This window comes from Petaurus breviceps, unplaced genomic scaffold, assembly GCF_028583685.1.
Source record: "Petaurus breviceps papuanus isolate PSGF00001 unplaced genomic scaffold, PetGlider_PUasm1.0 91041, whole genome shotgun sequence".
Classification (NCBI taxonomy): domain Eukaryota; kingdom Metazoa; phylum Chordata; class Mammalia; order Diprotodontia; family Petauridae; genus Petaurus; species Petaurus breviceps.
Genome location: NW_027187400.1, coordinates 38,569,663 through 38,590,328, shown reverse-complemented (window position 1 = coordinate 38,590,328; position 20,666 = coordinate 38,569,663). Strand labels below are relative to the sequence as shown.

The 20,666-nt window shown below is 45.8% G+C and overlaps 2 protein-coding genes across 5 annotated transcripts in view; one reads left to right on the top strand and one right to left on the bottom strand.

Moving 5' to 3' along the window:
* The window catches only part of ANKRD65 (ankyrin repeat domain 65), a 15,862-nt gene extending 2,169 nt beyond the window's left edge, over window positions 1–13,693 (bottom strand). Inside the window, exons 1-4 of one of the 4 annotated variants that reach the window (XM_069079423.1) lie at window positions 4,629–4,756; window positions 4,326–4,534; window positions 3,574–3,785; window positions 1,354–1,903 (exon numbers count right to left, since the gene is read on the bottom strand). In XM_069079423.1, coding sequence (XP_068935524.1) covers window positions 1,354–1,903; window positions 3,574–3,785; window positions 4,326–4,400 — 837 coding nt within the window. In that variant the 5' untranslated portion in view covers window positions 4,401–4,534; window positions 4,629–4,756. Of the gene's footprint in view, window positions 1–1,353; window positions 1,904–3,573; window positions 3,786–4,325; window positions 4,545–4,628; window positions 4,757–5,922; window positions 6,470–13,523 lie in introns of those variants that run through there. The other 3 variants (XM_069079425.1, XM_069079426.1, XM_069079424.1) reach the window with 3 other exon arrangements.
* A 4,652-nt stretch (window positions 13,694–18,345) lies between these two features.
* Window positions 18,346–20,666, top strand: part of TMEM88B (transmembrane protein 88B) — a 3,880-nt gene continuing 1,559 nt past the window's right edge. Inside the window, exon 1 of the mRNA XM_069078270.1 lies at window positions 18,346–19,209. Coding sequence (XP_068934371.1) covers window positions 18,940–19,209 — 270 coding nt within the window. The 5' untranslated portion in view covers window positions 18,346–18,939. The remainder of the gene's footprint in view (window positions 19,210–20,666) is intronic.

Genomic DNA, 20,666 nt, shown 5'->3' with positions numbered 1-20,666 from the left:
CTTCCTTCCTTCCTTCCTTCCTTCCTTTCTCTTCCTTCCTTCCTTCCTTCCTTTCTTTCTTTCTCTCTTTCTTTTTCATGTTCTCTTTCCATTGTACTTCATGGAACATCCTCCTTTCCCTCCCCAGATATGAATAGCACAGGCCTAGATACACAGAGGTGTGGATAGCAAGGGGAAATGGAATGATCCTTTAACCTTGGGAGGTAGGTCCCTGCTAGTGAGGAAATCATTCCAGCTAATTCGTTGGGACCTTGAACTGTTAGCATGTGAGGAGGGGTCCTGGTTGCACTGACTGCCCTCTGCTCTGGAAGACCCTCTGTCTTTATCTTCACCTTTAAGCTTCAGCTCACAAGTCCACTCCTACATGAAGCTTTAGCTGGTGCCCCAAGCAGCTAGTGACCTGCTGCCCAAGATTTCCTTTTAGCTACTTACTTGAGTACATATGGTTTCCTCCAGCAGAATTTAACCTCTTTGGGGGGTGAGGGACCAAGTCATTTTTGTCTTTGAATCTGGACACACCTAAACCAGGTGCTTGGTGTATAGTAGGTTCTTAATAAGCGTTTCTGGATTGTCTGATTTCCCCTGGACCTTAGGGAAGAGTGTCTAAGAGTTCAGCAGAGCCTTTCTTGCTCCCTCCTCCTCCCCCATCCTAGGGAAAGGGCGAATAGGACAGAAGGTCATCTCCATCTACAGCATCAGTGACCCTTGGAGAAGCCTCTTCATCCTTCATTATCCCACACCCTGTTCTCACCCAGCTGGGTAAGCTCTTAGCAAAGAATTAAACGGACACATCCTGCCTGGCTGCAGAGTCCATGAACTCCGGCTGCAGAGTCCATGAACTCCAGCTACACTTCCAAGACCCCCAGCATTCCTAAATTTGTCTTTCCCTTCCTACTACCCATCTCATGACCCTCTCCTTGGCATAAGATCATAGCATTCCTAGCTAGAAAGGCCTTTAGAGACGATCTATTCCAAACCCTTCATTTCTGGGAATGTTTAGAGGGGGAAGATGATTTATCCAAAGTCACATGGGCAGCCTCAGAGCCAAGGTTCAATGCTAGGCCTTCTGACTCTTAATCCAGGGCCCTTTCCTTTTACTCTGCCGCTAAAATACCTTCCCCCAGACTGTGACTCCAGAAAGCCAGATGAGATGGAAGGGGGAGAAAAGGATCAGCATCTCCTCTTTCCAACTCACTGACTGATTTCCAGCAGTGCCACCACCTCATTATTGGCCCAGGACCAGTTCACTACTACATAAAAGGGCCCCTAAGGGGCTCTTCTGCTTGGGAGAATCAGCCCAAGATATCTCTTCCTTCCCCCCATGAGAGAAGAGCATATCAGGGGAGGCCCCACCTCCTGGTCCCCCAGGTCCGAGGCAATGGCGAGGGCTGTTGCCCCTGTGCTGTCTTGGGCATTGACATCTGCTCCCTGCATCAGAAGGAACTGCAGTGTCTCCCTTCTCCCAGCCCCTGCTGCCACATGCACAGGGCAGGGGCCTCCTGAACAGCTGATGTCCAGCGAAATGCCCTGACAGCTCAGGAGTTCTACCACAGGAAGCTGGTTCCCTGCAGCTGCCCAGTGCAACGCCGTCCACCCATGAACGTCCTCGCTGGCAGCTTCCAGGCCATGGGCGAGCAGTCGTTGGACCAACAGAGAGTGTCCCAGGGCGGCTGCCCAGTGCAGTGGGGTGAGGCCTCGCCGACTCCTGGCTGAAGCTGGTGCCCCTCGCTGCAGGAGCAGCTCAGCCACCTGGCTCTGCCCCTGCCAGGCAGCCCAGTGCAGAGGAGTGACTAGCTCCTCATCTGCTGTGTCCACTGCAGCCCCATGCTGGACCAGGAACCGAATCAGAGGGATGTGGCCACTCACCACTGCATGATGCAGCAGGGTCCGGCCTGCTGGATCCCTGGAGGGAGAATTGTAATTGAGGTAGAGAACTATCCCTGATACCCTTTGGGCTCCTCCCCTAAACCTCAGCCACAGCAAAGGATCTAAAGTCTCAGGCCCTGCTTCTTACTCTTCCTCATTTATCCCTCCACATTCCCTAGGATATATGTGGGTGGAGGTTGTACATCTAGCATGTGTGGGGATCTTGGAAAATGATTTGCTATCTCTGACCTCTACAGGAGCAGGTCTATTTCCCCCTAAATTTTGAACTTATCTTCATCTGATCCCCTCCTAACACCCAACCTCTTTCGCCCTTCATTCATTTAACTGCCCTTCCTTCCTCTCTCCCTTCCTCCTTCCCTTGCTTCTTTTCTTTCTTCCTTTCTCCCATTCCTTCCTTCCTTTCTTTTTTCCATTTCTTTCCTCCTTCTTTCCTTCCTTCCCAGTCTCAGAACTGGAAGTGGTCTCAGAAACCATCTGTACCTCTTGTTGTTATCAGGCTCCCCTCTACAACAAAATGTGTTTAGAGAATAGAGACTGATCTAGTTTGGTTCAAGCACCTCGGGGATCATGGGAGATAGGCCTGGGGAAGGAGGTGTCTCTGAGCCCAAAGCCTAAGAAGCAACATGCATGTCAAAGGCAGGGACTGAGTCACAGGCCTCTCCCTGATGGACACACAATTATACGTATGCAGACAGGTGGCCATGATGAAGGGAACAGTGCCTTCAATCAATCTTTAAGCATTTAAGTGCCGACTATGTGCAGATACTATGCTCAGTACTAGGGAGACCTAGATCCTGCGATCTTCTCATCACTTTGTGACTGAACCAGGTGCATGGATATGTACTTCAGAGGCTACCTGAAGGAGTCTCAGCTCTGCTTCTTAAGACAGACTCAGAGGTTGTCCCCTAGGAAGTTTTGGCTGGCTCATTTTTCACCTCTCTATCCCCAGGCCCTGAGGGAAGAGAGCTATTTGTCCAGGGAGAGCAAACTACTATTAGCCCAAAACAAATACAATTGTTCAATGTGGACCAAAGGAGGTAAATGTGTGCCATTTGTGAGGTTATACACATAGGTATTTTTTTTAAGCAATTGGGGTTAAGTAACTTGCTCAAGGTTACACGGCCAGGTGTTTCTGGGTGGGTGCTAAGTGTCTGAGCCCAGATTCCATCCTAGGTCATCCCGACTCTGGGGCTGGTGCTCTTACTCGCTGGTAACCTGGTGCAGGGTATGGACATTCATAAGGATCTGTGTATGGCATCGTAGTGAGGGTGTTAATAGCTCACATGTCTAGAACAGCTCACCTATATTTCTCTCACTTGATGGTGGCTGTTTGATAAATGTTGGGGGATTTATTGATGGCTCTTGGTAACAGCCTTGAATAGCTGTTAACACCATCCAAATTTTGTAGATGAGAGAACCAAGAGGTTGGGACTTGTCCAAGGTCACAGAATTGGAAAGTGGCAAACAGATCAAGACTTGACATTCAGTGAGATTTCCTCTGCCCCTCTGGCTGCCTAGAGCTGTTGCATGATCCTGTGTGGGAGGTGATACACCTTTGTGTGGTGTTGTGTGTGGAGTGGGAGACATGTACTACATACCCCTCACAGAAAGTTAACCCAAAGGGAAACCTGAGTGGAAGGCCTCCATGCTGGGGTGCTGGAGGTAGGGCTCTGATGGGCTGCTCACCTCTCATTGATGCAGGCCCCCTGCCTCAGCAACTGCTTCATCAGGCCCAGCTGGCCTCTCCATATGGCCTTGATCACTTGGCCTTGGCCCCAGCCCCTTGTGGCAGGAAGAAGGCTCAGAGGCTGCTCTTCCTCCTCCTCCTGGGCCCTTTCGTCACCCATCTCTAGATCCATCCAGTGCCTGCCCAGCTCAGCCTCCAATTCTCTCTGCTCCTAAAATGAGGACACATGACAGCTGAGGTTTCGACAGAGTAGCACAGAGACTTCTATAGTCAGAGGTCACCACCTGATGCACAAACCCACCCATAAATCAATCAACAAGTATTTATTAATGACCCACTGTGTTCTGGGCACTATGTTAGACACTGAGGGAGGATATGGGGACAAGAATGAAGCCTCCAGGCTGGTGCCCTTGTCTCTAGCCAGAAAATGACCCCAACCCATCCCAGGCTGTGCCTGAACTCCAGTCCCAGACTAAGCCCTAATCTTGACTAAAGACTTGGTTTTGTCTCTAGCCAACATGGAGCTCTGACCTAAGGTGGTCATCTCATAACTGGAACTGGATAGAGAAGAGGCCAAATGCAGTTCTCCCCACCCTTCCCACCCCCTTACCAATGGAAAGAGTTTGAGGGAGTAGAAATGGAGCCCAAGGCCCACAGGGACTTAACTCTCCTAACTGGGGGAACAGGTGGCATTCTATTGTCCCAACACTTTGCCCACTAAAATCCTCCCACTTGGGCTGTTTGCTGTCACCCTCCAAGGCTGAAGATCCCACAGCCCAAAGTATCTCATCGCTGTTTGACTTTCCCTCTCCATAGGCAGTCCCATGTTGTTCCAGGATCTCTGGGGAGAGTCCTTCTTCCTGGTCCTGAGGTTCTTGGGCAAGGCTGAGATTCTCTGGAGGGCCGAAGATGACTGTGAAAAATCAGGGCTAGGGAGCTGAGGGCCAGGCCCAGAGCAGGCTGTAGGTAGGGAGGCAAGGAGAGCCACTTGGGGCTAGAGATCTTACAGCCTCCCTCTGCCCACACCACCACACCCCAGTGCTATGTTGTTTACCTAACAACGGGAGAGAGTCCCCCAGGGTGATCCTGACAACCAACTCCTGCAGTCTTGGTCTAGGACTTACTAACAGACAGACCAGGCTCCTCCAGGAACAATCACAGGAAGGGTGTTGTGGCAGTCACCATGACAAGCAGGGACAGGCTAGTCTGGCTTCTTATTTCCCCAGGGTGCCCACTCCTCCCCCTACTCCCCTAAGGAGGATTAAGCTACAGCCTCTGGGCCTAACCAGCCTGGCCTAGCCTGGCTTGGCCCCTTCACTCCCTCTGCCTAAGCTTCCCAGTCCTCCAGGGAGAGGAGGAAGGGACCTTGAACTTTGAAATGATCCTATCCCCCAGCGCAGGCATCTCCAGACACAACAGCATCTCCCCTGCCACCACTATCAACACCATTCTAGGATCCCAAGGGGGCTCTTTGTGACTTCCTATTTTTAGGTCATTAGTAGTAACAGTAGGTCATGCAAACCACAACCAGTTTATTTAATTTTAATTTAATTTAAATCTTATTTTTAAAAATTATATTGATATCTTATTTTTAGGAGAAGCAGTGCAGTGTAATAGAGAGCTGTCCTACAGTCAGAAAGACCTGTGTTCACGTCCCACCTGACACAAGCTAGTTATGTCAGAAGGAATCCCTCAATCCCTTCATGCCCTAGACAGCTGTGTTCCTACATCGATAAAGGGAGTTTCTCAGACCAATGAATTCATGCCTGGTGCCTCTCCTTCTACCCACATTTTTCTATCACTTTCATTTCTGAGTACATCCCTCTCTCCTCTCCCATGCAGTGAGCCAAAGATTTTTAAAGATAAAGAGTATCGAGCAAAAATAATTCAGCAAAAGTAATTCATGCATCAGTCATACAGCATATGCAATAGAGTTCCACACTCAAAGTGCCCCACCCCTGCGAAGAGGTAGCATCACAGTTTATAAAGTGATAACTTAGGGAAAGCAGGGCATGTATCAGCATATCCAGCAGGGTTTTAAAGCCTTATCACCTGATCCCTGGTCCGGGATGCACCACTTTATCACTTGTCCCCTCTCTGTTGCCATCTCTTTCATTGATGACGGGATCTGAGCTGGAAATTACCTCAGAGGTTATCTGATCCAACTCCCTCACTGTCCAGATGCAAAAACAAAGTCACCAGAGAGTGTAGCGAAGTCACCCAAGGTCACACAGAGAGTGAGTGGTAGCCAGGATTTGAACCCAAGTTCTCTGACTTAAAAACTAGCCCATACTTCCTCCATGGGGAATAGCTGTGCTGGGCTCTTCCCAGCTCCGGCCTTGTCTTACCTTATACCCGGTCTTCGGACGTCTCCGGCTTCTTGTCTCCAAGAAGAACACCCCCACAGAACACCCAAGGACACGGAGGTTGCCAAGCGAGGTTGCTCTTTATTCAGTTACATCTTAACAGTGTGGCCATCAAAACACAGCAGAGTGGAACCGTGGGACAGAGAGAAAGAGAGAGAGAGCGGGAGAGGGAGGAAGAGAGAGAGAGAAAGAGAAAGAGAGAGAGGGAGCCTCCCCTTGCTTTTTCCCTAATATCCTTATCATACTTTTTTCTGTCACATGCCATGTGGGAGCCAATCATGCACTCTCCCGAGTGCAGGGCAAAGGAGTATGTGTTAAGAGGAGTCCGTGTTGATAAGGCACGTTCAATGCCACGTCGGCCTTTCCCAACCTGGCAAAGTCGGCTCCCACGGCCCTGCGCTCAATGCCATGTCAGCCCTTTCGGCCCGGCAGAGTCGGCCTCCACATCTCCATGCTTCTGCCCCTCAGAGGTCACGTGCACCCCCTCCGGCATCTTGTGACTGCCACAGTGTCTCTCACACCTGTGGCTCCAACATAGCTGGACCTCCTTCTCTCTGGACATGCTCTCTTAGGCAACTCACATGCTCCCATGGATTTGATTATCAGCTCTCTCTAAGATTTTTTTTCAATTACATATAAAACAATTTTTAACATTCATTTAAAACTTTTTGAAGACTCATGATAGAAAATGCTTTCCACATCCGGAGAAAGAACTTTGGAGTCTGAATACTATTTGCTCTCCTTTTCTTATGTTGTTTTGCTTCTTCTTTCGCTTGGTTCCTCCCATTAGTTCCAATTCTTTACATCATGACTAATGTGAAAATACGTTTAATATGAATGTATAAGTGGAGCCTATATCAGATTGCACACTTTCTTGGGAAGGGAGGGGAGAAAATTTAAAACTTATGCAAGTGAAGGTTGAAAACTAAAAATTAATTAATTATAAATTTTTTTGAGTTCCAAATTCTCTCTTCCTCCCTCCCCTCCCCCTTCATTGAGAAGGCAAGTAATTTGATATAAGTTATTCATGTGCAGTCATGTAAAACATCAGCTCTCTCTGTATGACTCCCACATCTATAGTTCCAGCCCTCATCTCTCTCCTGAACTCCATTCACATACCACCAATTCCCTGTTCAACATTAACTAGATGTACCACAGGCATCCCAAACACAACTGGTCCAAAATGGAACTCATCTCCTGTGCCATCCCCCCATACACATACACATCCCAACCCCCCTCACTCCCTCACATCTCTTTTTCTGTCATCGGCACCATTATCCATCTGGTCACCCAAGATCAGTACCTAGAAATCATCCTTGACTCTTCACTCTCTTGTCCTTCATAGGCAATCAGTCACCAACTTTACCTCCATGACATCTCCGATATCCATACCCTTCACACCAACTACTTCAGGCCCTTGTTACCTCTCATCCAAACTATTGATCCTCCCTGCTCCCCAATCTCGCCTCTCTTTAATCAATCCTCCACACAGAAGCCACACTGTATGCCTGAAGCAAATATCTAACCATGGCATTGCCTTCCTCAAGAAGTGTCAGTGGCTCCCTAGTACCACCAGGATAAAAACACGATTGCTTTTGTCATTTAAAGTTCTTCCCAACATGGTGTGAACCTGTTTTTCTAGACTAATCTCATGTTTTCTTTGTTCCAGCCGAACCATCCTGTTCTGTCTTCCCCATACCCAACATTCCCTCTCCTCCCTTTGCTCTTGCATCATCTCCTTTCAAGGCTCAGCTCTCAGAGCATTTGTTACTCCCCCCCAAAACTGATGCTGCTCTTCCTCTGTCTGAAATTGCTCTGTTTATTTAGATTGTGGATTTTTTATGTTTGCTGACCTGTGCACGTGCTTCCATCCATAAAAATGCAATCTCTCGAGGTCAGGGATGGTTTCATTCCCCTGCACGTGGAGCAATGCCTGGAAACTAGGCTCTTGTTGAACTGAATGGACTGGCTATTTCCAAAACTGGCGAGAATCCTGAACCTAACATGTGCTGGGGAGATCTCCATCCACCAGAGGCAGCTAGGTGGCACCACAGTGCACAGAGTGCAGTCGGCTCACTTCAGGAAGATCTGTGTTCGAACCCAGCCTGAATACACTCACATTATCTGGGTGACTCTGGCCAAGTCACTTAACCTCTGTTTGCCTCAGTTTCCCCAACTGTAAATAAGAATAATACTAGCCCCTACCTCCCAGCATAATTGTGAGGAACACAATTGTAAAAAGTGCTTAGCACATTGTAGGCAGTATATAAATGTTTATTTCTTCCGTACCACCCCCCATCCCAGGACTGGACTGAGATGAGGCAGTGTGGTGCCGTGGAAATGTGGATTCAGATGACTGGAGTTTGAGTTGCAGCTCTGCATGCAGGACAAGAACCCCCTTGACCCCCATCTCTGAGCCTCAATTCTAAAAATGAGGGAATTGTATGTATTAGATGATTTTAAAGGTTCCAGTCTTAAATCCTTTGGTCCTGTCGATGATTCCTTTCTTCTGAATACCTTTTCCTTCCTTGGATTTGCTGACATTAATCTTTCTTAGTTCAACCCCTACCTTTCTGACCATCTCCTTAGCTGATCACCCTCTTGTTCCCAACCATTAAGTGTGTGAAGGGGGTTTGTCCAGGGACCATTTTTCTCTATATATGCTCTGTCTTGTTGATTTCATCAGCTCCTGTGAGTCCAATGATCATTTCTATACAGATGATTCCAAAATCTGTATATATCCAGTGTCAGTCCCTCTCCTAAACAACCCTAGTCCTCCATGGCCAACTGCCTGCTGAGCATCTCTACCTGTATGTCCTATAGACATCTCAAATACCCCTGCTGTCTCTCCCTCTGGTTGTCTGGTTCTTCTCAGAGCCTTCATTTTAAGGAGGAAACCCAAGCCAGCCATGTCTTCATTCCTCTCCAGACTGCACTCCTGACTCTCATAGACTTTCTCTTCAGTATGGCAGCATTGAATCTATACCCCCATGTACAGTATCTTCATCTCTTCCTTGCTCCCCCTTCTCCCATTTTCCTGTAAGCTCTGTGAGGGCAGAGACCACCTTTCTTTTGGCTTATATTTCTATTTCCAGCACTTACCACAGTTCCTAATACATAGTAAGAGCTTAGTAAATGCTTATTTACTTGACTTGACTAACAACACATACAAAACAGAATTCATTATATGTTCTCAGAATCTATCTCTTCTCCAACCTTCCCTATTTCTGTAAAGGACCCCATGATGTCTTCCTTCATTTATTTCCCAATCTTGGAGTCATCCTTGACTTTTCCCTCTTTTTCACATCCAATCAGTTGCCCACACTGGTCAATTTTACCTTCCCAACACCTCTAGCATCCATACTCATGGCTTCTGGGCCAACTCAGGCCTTCCTCACCTCCAACCTAAACAATTACAATTGACTTCCCTATTTCCAGTCTCTTACTTCTTCAACCCATCCTCTATGAAGCTTCCAAATTGATATCCATAAATCCTTGGTCTAACTGTATCACCCCCTTACTCAAAACACTTTAGTGGCTCCCTATTGTTGCTCTTAGGATAAATATAAAATCTTCAGCTAGACATTTAAAGTCCTCTATGATTTGGCTCTCACCTACCTTTCCAGTTTTATTTCAATATTACTCCCCTTTATGCAGCCTCCATTCTAGTCATAGTGGTCTTCGAGCTGTTCCCTACTGCACATAATCCCTCTCCCATCTCTGAGCCTTTGCACAGCCTGTGCCCCCTAACTGGAACATACTCCCTCCTCATCTTTACTTTCTAGAATCCTTAGCTTCCTTCAAACCATAACTCAGGGGCCATCTTTTGTTAAAGGCCATTTCAGATGCTTCTAGAATCTGGTTATTTTGCATATGCTTTTTATTTGCTTATTTTATACATGATGTATCCTCCTCTGTAGCAGCAAGCACCCCAGCATACCCAAGGTGACTACCAACACAGGTTCTTAGATCTGCTTTTCTAAAGGAAAGCAACTTAAAATGGGTTAACAATCTTGCTTTAATCAATCAAACACATCATTTACCTAGTTCAGGGGGGAAAAGTCAGCACCCTGAACTTCAGAGTATACAGACAGAAGTTACAAGAAGACAGAGAAACATTTCAAGCAGACAGGCCTCTAACTGTCTGACCATTATATCCATACCTAGTCTCAGTTACCAGAGAGGGAAGCATCAACATCTGGGTTTTCAAAGCTGTTGGAGCTGGGGAGGGGGCCTTGATGGCTGCCCAGAGTCTTGTCTGGTCAAATCACACAACACTTCTCAAAGTGAGCCCCCAAAACAAAGCCTCACATTAGGGTTTATATAGCTTTTCCTGGCTCAGAGAATATAACAACCCTCTTGACCTACTGCCCAATCAAAAAGTATCTTCTGAAAAACAAGCCTCCCACCACAGGCTCCAGGTGCACTTAAACCTATCAAAGGGTCTAGGGGCAGGGAAGATCTTAAATTCACATTTCTATAACATCCTCTCCCCTAGAATGTAAGGACCTTGAAAACAGGAATGATTTCATTTTTTATTTTTGTTATTTCCAGCAACTAGAACAACCCATGGCTCAAAAGAGGCATTTAATTCAACATGTTGGTTGAATTAAATTGAGTCTACTCTAGAACATCTCTGAGAAGAGTTTGGAGAGAGGAACTACACTGAGTAGACATATGAAGATTTAAAGCTCAGAACCCTCCTCAGAGATTCCTCAGATCAACAGGTTTCCTTATGCAGCCAAACTCTTAGGAAAATAGGCTCCCTTACCTGGGAAGACTTTTCTGAATTGATGCAAAGTGAAGTGAGCAGAACCAGGAGAACATTGTTCTCAGTAACAGCAACATTTTACAATGATCAGCTATAAATGACTTAGCTATTCTCAGCAATACAGTGATCCAAGACAATTCCGATAGACATAAAAAATGCTATCTACCTCCAGCAAAAGGAACAGAGATTGAAACATGCTTTTAAAAAAACTTTCTATGCAGATAGAAGCATAATATTTGCTCTTTCTCCTTTTTTGTTTTGTTTCTTCTCTCTCATGATTCATTCCATTGGTTATAATTCTGCTTTACAACATGACTAATGTGATAACGTGTTTAATATTAACGTATATGTAGAGCCTATATCAGATTGCACACTGTCTTAGGGAGGGGGGAGGGAAGGGAATGAGAGAAAATTTAAAACTCAAAAGCTTGTGGAACTAAATGTTCTAAACTAAAAATAAATATATTTTTCAAAAAAATTTAAAAATAATAATTTTTAAAAGTTTTCTTTGTTTTTCTTGTGTTTGCTTGTGGTCTGTGGGCCTTGTTTTCCTGCAACAGGGCTAATATGGCTGCACATTGTATTACCCATACCAAATTGTTTGCTTTCTCTGGGAGGAATGTGGGGAAGGGGGAAAGTAGTGATCAAGGGGGGAGGGAAAGAATTTTTTTAAAAAAAGAATGTTAGAAATTATCTTTGGGGCAGCTAGGTAGTGCAGTTAATAGAGCACTGACCCAGAGTCAGGAGGACCTGAGTTCAAATCAGCCTCAGACACTTGACACATTTACTAGCTGTGTGACCTTGGTCAAGTTACTTAACCTTAATTGCCTTGCCTTTTTCCCTCCAAAAAAAATACATAAAAATTATCTTTACATGTAATTAGAAAAAAATAAACATTTTTAAAAAAGAAAATGGTCTCTCTTTTGACCTTCTGGCCAATCCTGTTCTGCTTCTTGGAGGGACAGAGGAGCCAAGAAACAATCAGACCCTCAGACCCAAAGTTCAGCTTTCAGAACCTCAGACTCAGTGTTCATGTCACCAGAGAACCTCCTCCAATTAACTGGGGGCATTTCAGATTACTTGAAAAAGCAAATAGATATAAATACCACAAAAGGCCCTACCCCTGGCCTAGTTTCTCTAACTGCTAAAACATGTCCCAAGCCAAAAGGACCACACCAGCTATAGCTACAGCTCAACCTTGCCCAAGGAAAGTAACAGGTGTGGTTCTGCATATATACACTAGGTGGCAATGCAGCTTTCGGGAGCAACGAAAGTTGGGGGTGAGGAATTCCTTTCAATTAATCACCTAGGATTTTTTTTTATCATGTCCATTGTCTCTATCACACATTTGTCTGACCCTCTCCAGACAACGAAAACTAAACAATAACACAGGATTCTGTCCTGATGGTCCTGGGGGGGAAGAGAGGAGGGGGCACCCTCCCCTCCACTGAGGGAGGAGGTACATTTCCAGAATCCTCACCAATGTTTTCATTATTCAGAGTTTTGGTTCCTTTCAGCAATCATTTCCCTTAGAGTTTTAATCATTGTGTTTATTATCCATCTGGTTCTACTTACATCTCAGGGTATCAGTTCATATAAGTCTTCCCAAACTTCTCTGAACTCCTCATGTTCCTTATTTCTTACTGCCTGATAAACAAGCCATTGTCTTCATAAACAGTAGCTTTTTCAAACATCCCCTCAATTAATAGAAACCCACTTTGTCCCAGGGTTCTTGGTACAAGAGAAGACTGCTATATATGTTTTGGTTTATGAAACTCAGCTCCTACCCAAGTGGGGTGGAGGAGGGGTGGTCAGGAGCAGCATAATGGAGGGGACAAAGCTCCTGAATGGTAGAGAAAATGTTGAGCTCAACTTTGCATTGGACAGGACAAGAGTCCTCTTGAGTTGGCTCAGAGCTTGTTGAGAGAGAGCTAGGTGGCTTGGGATAGTCCAGGGAAGAAAAAGAAAAAGACTAGAAGAGCAGACTTGCAAGGAGCCCCTCCCGATGTCTCCGGACTTTCCTGAAGTTCTAGAGACTGCTAGAAGGGACTGCTCTGGGTGAGGTTGTTTTCTTCATTGTCTCTCTTTGAACTGAAATCTCATCTTGTTCCCAGCTGACAAGCTCAGTCATTCTTGTACATCCTTGGTATATTCTAATAACTTGTCCAGTTTCTGATTGCATGAATAATGGTTTTACTTATCATTTGCTATTTGTGGTGGTCTTTTGTTTAACTATTGTTTGGTGAGAAGGTATAAACTGGCCAGTATAAGCCAAGCGCTAGCCTCCCTCTTAAGTGGGACCAGGGAAGCAGTTTTTCTTTTGAACCCAGACTCATACATCCCCAGACCAGAGAGACAATGAGACCAGACAGATGAGGCAGGTGGATAAAATTTGTCCCTGATACCCCTCTCTGTGACTGGAGAAAAGTGCCTTCTTCAGATGGAGAGGGCCCCCCTAGCTCCTCCTCTTTCCCCCACCCCCACCCCTGCCCCAGCTAGCCTCCTGGCAGGGTAGGCACTGTCCATTGCCTTCTTCCTTTCCACAGAGTGGGCTAGAGATAGAAAGATGATAGAATATACTATTTAGACTCCCTAAATAGCTGCTTGCTAACTAGGTACAAAAAAATCAGCCTTCTGATGGTTGGGAAGGGGTGTTAATGTGTTGTTAATGACAGGAATTCCCATATTTACTCTTACCAAAGGAATTGATCTGGTCACAGGCTTATTATAGCTGGAATGAACTTCAGAGGCAATCTAGTCTGACTCATTTTACAGATAAAGGAGCCAAGGCTGAGGGAGATGAGTAACTCACCTGAGTTCATTCTGATGGTAAGCATCAAAGGTAGGATTTGAACCTGTGACTCTTGAGACAGTACATTTTCCATCATAGCATGCTGCTACCTCTTTTCCCTCCTCCCATGTCTTCCCCTAGAATCCCTTTGACTCAGTCTTTTAAAGCGCCTTATCACCTTCAAAGCCTTGTTTCTTGACTTTATAGTCCCAGGCACCTCCCCTCAAGCCCTAAGGAGGAAGCTCTTGGAAGGGACAAGGGAGGAGGAGAGTCTCAGCTGAAGACTGGGTTCTTGCCTAAGGCTTCCTATCTTCCTTGATAAGAGGAGGCTCTTGTGAGCTTCAGAGGGTTCTGAGAATCTTGGGCTACCTGTTAGCATCCCAGCAGCCTCCCCAGGACAGCCAGGACCCTGACTGGCAGGATCTTCCAGGGGCTAGGACAGCTAGATTCAATAAAGAAAGGCAGATGGAGCCCAGCACAGATGTTACGCTGTACCTAAGGGGAATGCTGAGGGTGGATTTTCGAGAATGTAACTGACAGCTATTTGTGCTATATTTACTGTTATTTATTTTATTTCTTTCTCTTTCTGTGTGACACTGAATAAACTGAACATCTCCTTTACACAATCACTTTACAGTTACAAAACAAAACTGAGAGGATTTTTAATTATTCATGCAATTTCTCTCCATCCTATCTAAAGAAGCACATAGTAGGAGCATAACAAATGCTAATTAACTGACTGATAAAGAAGATACCAAGGCAGCTGGGTGGTTCAGTGGATAGAGTTTTGGGCAGGAAGACCTGAGTTCAAATCCAGCCTCAGACACTTGCTAGCAGTGTGTCCCTGGGCAAGTCACCTAACCTCTGTTTGCCTTAATCCACTGGAGAAGGAAATGGCAAACCACTTCAGTATCTTTGTCAAGAAAGCCTGCTACAGCTGGATTTGCTACAACTGAGATAATTTCTTAGGTGGTAACAAAGGGGCAAGTCTCTGAAATGACCAAAGAAATTGCTGAGAAAACAGAAAAGTTAAGAAATGTAATCAACTATTCTGGGATGGGAGGGCCAAATGTAGCAGCTATGATGCTAACAAACTGGCCAGATTGGAGCTGAACTGGAAGGAGCAGGTGAAAATCATCAAGGATGCAAAACTGCCTCCTGGAAGTAAAAGAAAAGTGTAAATGTCAATTGGTGAAGAGAGAACAAGCAATAAATGGTCTGGCCTCACACTGGGAAACTCTCCCCAGGGAGAAGGAGGAGGGGCTTAAAAGGGGACTTGAAAATCAAGCAGAGACAGTGATGGGAGGTCAGAGTTCCTGGCAATCCCAGGTGAGTTGCACCCCAAAGAGCAAAGTGTGCCAAATAGGAAACCAGTTCTGCAGTTTGGAAATCCCTCTGCAACCCAGAACACAAAAGATGGAGCTTTTTACCCAGATGAAATCCAAAGGCCACTATAACAATGTTCTTGTGGGAATTGGAGGACAAAAACGGAGTCTGTAGCCAACCTGCTCAAATCTCAGTCAGCCCGATGGTTTAGAAGACCCTAAGATAGCAGTGATGATGATGAGAATGTCCTTACTGTTTCAGAATCTCCAACCCAACTTTTACATGCTCAAGGGAGTGGCTCTTGCTTTTATTGCAACTTTGAGAAGTGTCTTCTGTGAATTAAAGTTCCCTCCCAACTACGATCCAAGCAAGTTTGAAGACCTCATCGAAAGTCACTAGAAGGTGTGCCCCATGTGCAGAGAACAGCTCCCTCCAGACAATACCAGCAGAAGTTTGTAATGTTCAGACCCATTATGATGAGAATGTTTTAAATTTTGACTAGAATGTCATTTTTATTATGTGTTATTCCAGTTTACCATAAAAAAGAACTCCTTCAATAGCTAAATCATATCCGATAAAGCATCTACCACAGTTTTCTGACTACTTATATTATACATTACCTGTGTACAGTGAAGTAGACTTAAGGTCAGGATCAATATTTGGCTTATCAGCAGATAGCAATTTAACATCTATTACTTTCACCTGCTCTAAGAAAGAAACTCTTTGTGTGTAGGTATCTTCATTTATTCCCTGATTGTGAACATTGTGTCAATAAAGGATATAAGGATTATTTTAATGTAACAACGGAAAAAAATTATATTGTAGTAGGTAGCTTAACAGACTGATAAGTTTCTATTGAATAGGTGATTGAACATGATTACATATTATGTAATAAAATATTTCTGATAGCAAACTTGTGTAGTAATTCTTTGGGCAACTTTCAGAAAATGATATAATTAATCATGTAAACATGTAGTTTTTAATCCTCTTTAGAAGTTTAGGTAAGAAGATTTCAGAAAAACCTGAAAAGACTTACATGCACTGATGCTGAGTGAACTGAGCAGAACCAAAAGACAGTAACAGCAACATTGTGTGAGGATCAGCTCTCAGCACTATAATGATCCAAGACAATTTCAAAAGACTCATGATGGAAAATGGCCGTCCACATCCAGAGAAATAACCGTGGAGTCTGAATGCAGATTGAGACATACAATTTTCTTTTTCTCTTTTTTTTCTTTCTCATGGTTTTCTCCTTTTGTTCTGATTCTTCTTCATAATATGATGAATGTGGAAATATGTAATTTCTTTTGCTTTTTTTTGAGGGGGAAGGCTGGGTAATTGCTTAATTATTAAGTGTTAATTAATTAAATTAAATTATAGTTAATTAATTAAATTAACCTTAATTAGGATAAGTGGCTTGGCCAAGGTCAAATGTGTTAAGTGTATGAGGTCAGATTTGAACTCAGGTCTTCCTGACTCCAGGGATGGTACTCTATTCACTGTGCCACCTAGCCACCCCTAGAACTCAAAATCTTATAAAAATTAATAATTTTTTTAAAATTAATAATTATTGAAAATTAATAATGAATAATTTTTTTAAGTTTAGATGTGATTACATTTTTGTAACATAGCAAATACCTCTTGTGTATGTGAAATGTTTCCTTAGGAATTAATCTAAGAAAGCACATTTTGCTTTAATCCAGTATTTTTATGAATAAAAATTATTTTAATTAATTTTTTTTTGCAGCCAGAACCCTGTTGGGGTTAATTAATTAATAATTTAATAATGGGGGGATAGGATAAGTATAAAGGTGTGGATCAATCAAGGAAGAGTATGCTAGGTGGCCAAAGAAAGGAGGAAGCCTGAGTCTCCCTTGGAGAGGGGATCCTGACAGTAGGAATGAGCCTGGGTTGAAGGCTGGGAGGAGAGAGCTACCTGGAGGAGCTGAAGAGGCATCTCCAGGGAGACCAAGGATGTGGATACTGAATTTCCCAGCCCACAGCTGAGTGAGTCCTGATGCCTCATGAGCTCCTCACATCTGTCTCAACACTGTCCAGCAACAGAAACTCCCAGCAGGACTGGAGAGGCACACTACCTAGGCTGGGACAGAAGACCTTTGGAAAGCCCGGTCCCCTAATCCATCCTGGAAGATGGGCAGCTCGTGTTCCCTCTGCCCCTTTGTTGAAATATCAAGGTCTGTAGGGCCATCCCTGCCCACCTTCCATCTCCCTAGAATTTAGCCATTCATTGTCCCCAGTGCCAGTCTCAGTATTCCAGGGCTTTGGCCACCACTATCCCTTCCATGCCCTCCCCCCTTGAATCCTCCTTACTCCGTGTCTAACTGGGCAATATCTTTCTCCTCCCGCAGCAGTGGCCCAAGATGCCACACATTTCATCCATTTCCAGGCACCTCTCCCCTTTCTCACCACTCATCTGCACTAATGCAACAGCCTTTAAATTGATCTTTCTCCTTTCAAATATATCTTTCATGTAGCTGCCAAAATTATTTTCCCAAGACACAGGTCTATGTTCCTTCCTTGAGAAATAAGCAAAAAACTCAAAAGAAAAACAAAACAAAGACTTTTGAATATCTGCCCATTAGCACCAGGATAAAATGTGGACTCTCGGCTGGAATATACTTCCTAAGAATTCCCAACTTCCAGGACACAGGAGTCTCCCTTCTCCTTCAAACCCCACTTAGTCATGGGCCTGGGCTTGGGGAGATGGGATTGGGAGAGTATGAAGTAGGATGAGACCACTGTGGGGGTGAGGAAACATATTCTCTGCCCTCTCCAACACAGTTCATGATTGATTTGTCCTTATAATTGGGGTCTCTGGTTTCTTGAAATGGAGAGCTAGGTGATCCAGTGCACAGAGCACCAGACCTGGAGTCAGGAATCTTCCTGAGTTCAAATCCAGCCTCTGACACTAGCTGTGTGACCTTGGGCAAGTCACTTAATCCTGTTTATCTCAATTTCCTCATCTGTAAAATAAGCTGGAGAAGGAAATGGCAAACAGCTCCAGTATCTTTGCCAAGAAAACTCCAAATGGGGTCCCCAAGTGTCAGATGTGTCTGAAAAATGACTGAACAACCTCATGGAGCCTTTAAGAATGAATTCTTCCAATAAATGTTGCAAAATTTTTAAAATGAAGTTTGACCCCAAAGAAAAGATAGAAAACTCCTCCCGCTTCTCTGCAGAAGTGGGGGATCCATGGATGTTGAACTTTGTGTATTTTGTCAGATTTCTCTTCATATGTTAATGAGCTTTGATGATTTTTTTTTCTTTTTAAAAATTTATTTCTTCTTTAGGATAACTCTCTGGGAGAGGGGAGGAGGGTGGATAAAGCAAGAAATTTAGGCAATGTAAAAAGAAATCAATCAAAATTTAATTTTGAGAGGGTGATTTTAGGATCCCCTCTTCACTGGAAAGGCTGAGGGTGGTCCTAGAATGGAAGTGGGAGTGTTGACTTCTTCCCAAAGGTAGGATGGTTTCCACCCTGCCCCTGGAGCTGGTTAGTAGAGGAAGTGAGAAACTTGGGGCATTGGCATCTGTGGGCATGGGGTGAGGGAGGGAATTGTGGGCAGTGAGCAGAGAAGGCTGTTCTGGGGGTGGGGCGGAGAAGCAACACTGCCTTTACAGGCATCACAGTGAGCTGAGACAGCCTTTGTCTCTGAGCTCCGAGCAGCCCCAGCTCTGCCTGCCTTGGATGAGAGGGACAAGGTGCTTGGGGGAGAGTGGAACACTCAGCGTGGAGACAACAGGGACCTCTCTGGCCTGCAGATGATTGATCCTCATATCCCTGGCCTGGAGCCTGAGCCTGGACCCCTCCAAGAGCCTGGCTCCAAATGGACAGAGGGGTCTGGAGAGACAGCTGAGGGGCTAACGACCTGAAAGGGCTACAGAAAGGCTGCCTTCAGGGACAGGGCAGAAACTAAGACCCCAGAGGAGAAGAGTTAGACTCTAGACAGCCCTTCCTCCTCAGTCTTACGTCTGGAGGCAGGGGCATGCCCCAAAGAGAGCTAGTGGTTCAAAGCCACAAGGGCTGAGGGGGCTGCAGGACCCACCCAAATTGTCTTCCTGCCTTCTGAAGACTGCCAGGGCCAAAAGGATGTCTGAACCTGAGTTGGAGGCAGAAGTGGAGGATGGGGTGTCTGATACTTCGCCCATGCTGCCTGGGCCCCCCTCTCTCCACCTGAAAGCTCCCCATCTTCGCCCTGAGCCCTTGGGTCCTGCTGGGCGCTGCCTCTGGGCGCTGATGCTGGCCACTGCCAACCTGACCCTCCTCCTTCTCCATCTCCTGCTACCCATTGCTGTGTTCTCTCTGGCACTGCTGCCTTCAGCTGCTGTGGTCTACCTGGGCTTCCACTGTCACTCCAGGGTGAGCTACAGACTGGAGAAGAAGAGGGGGTGGAGGAAGCCAAGGCCAGGATGGTAGGGGAGGGGTGGATAGGCCTGAATTGGGTTCAGAGATTGACTCATAGGTTTGAGGGGATTTAGAGGTCCTGGGGGGCCCAGGGGATAAAGTAGGAGGGAGAAGTCTGAGGTCTGAGGAGGAGGAGGCCCCAGAGTCAAGGGTGGCTAACAAGAGGAAGAGGACAATTTACCCCTGGGTATCCTAGGATGGGAATGAGTGAGTCTGAAGGCCCTAGAGAACTGGGGGATGGGTGGCCAGAGATCCAAGGGCCCTCAAGGAGAGAGGCTGGAAGGTAGCCTGGGCTGTGATCTGGTCAGGGTAGCTCCAACTTTGAACAAACCCAGCCTCAGGTTCTGGGGACTCTGAAATAAAAAGCAGGTAGATAAGCAGGACCCTGTCACATCTGGTGTTCAGGATTTGAAAATTACCATAGTCCCATGGGAGCCTTACAAAGGGGCTGCTTTTTCCCTCTAAGCTTCAGGTAAGGGCAGAATTGACCAAGGTGTCCTGCCACTATCACTTCCACCCTTGAACCATTCCAGAGAATCCGAGTTCCAAAGAGTTAAGAGCAGACCGAGCTTTCACGAGGACCTCTATCTCTATGGGGTGAGAAGACCTATTGTTTGGCACAAGGGGGGAAGGGAGAACCAGCTCTCTGCCCTCCCCTACTCTGGAGGGCCTCCCCTCCTGGTACCAGGGGCCACCAGATGGCAAAAGCCTTCACAAGGGCTTTAGGGAGCCAAGATTGTCCTCGTCAGAGTGTGTATGTATGTTCAACTGTGTGAGTGTGTGTTGGGGGAGTATTGCTGTTTAGTTGTTTCAGATAGATCAAACTCTATTTGGGGAGTGAAGTGTTTTATCCTGCAGTTCTAGCAGTCAGTAAGTACCAAGCACCTACTATGTGCCAGGCACTTTGTCTTCAGGTCCTGGAGATAAAAAGACAAAACACTGAACCGGTCCCTGCCCTCAGGGAGCTTACATTCCATAAGTGGAAACCGCCTGGCCACCAGTCTACCCCTATTTTCCCTTCTTCCCCTAGCCTCTAACTGGGCAGCACCCTTCTCCCTTCCTCTTCCAGAGAAAAGCAAACAATGTAGGCAGTCACAGACATACGGGACAAGGGGAGAGAGTCTAAGAATGAATGATAGCCACCCTTTATATAGTGCTTTCCATGCACTAGGCACCAGGCTAAGTGCTCTACCAATAATATGTCCTCATTTGATCCTCACAGCCACCCTGGGAGGTAGGTGCTGGTATGATCCCCATTTGATACATGAGGAAACTGAGGCAAGCAGGTGAAGTAGCTTGCCCAGGGTCACACAGTCTGAGGTCACATTTGAACTCAGGTCTTGGAGACCCTGGGCCTGGAGCCAGAGCTCCCTCCCTTTGCCTCCTCCCAGGGCTACCTTCTAACCCTGCCC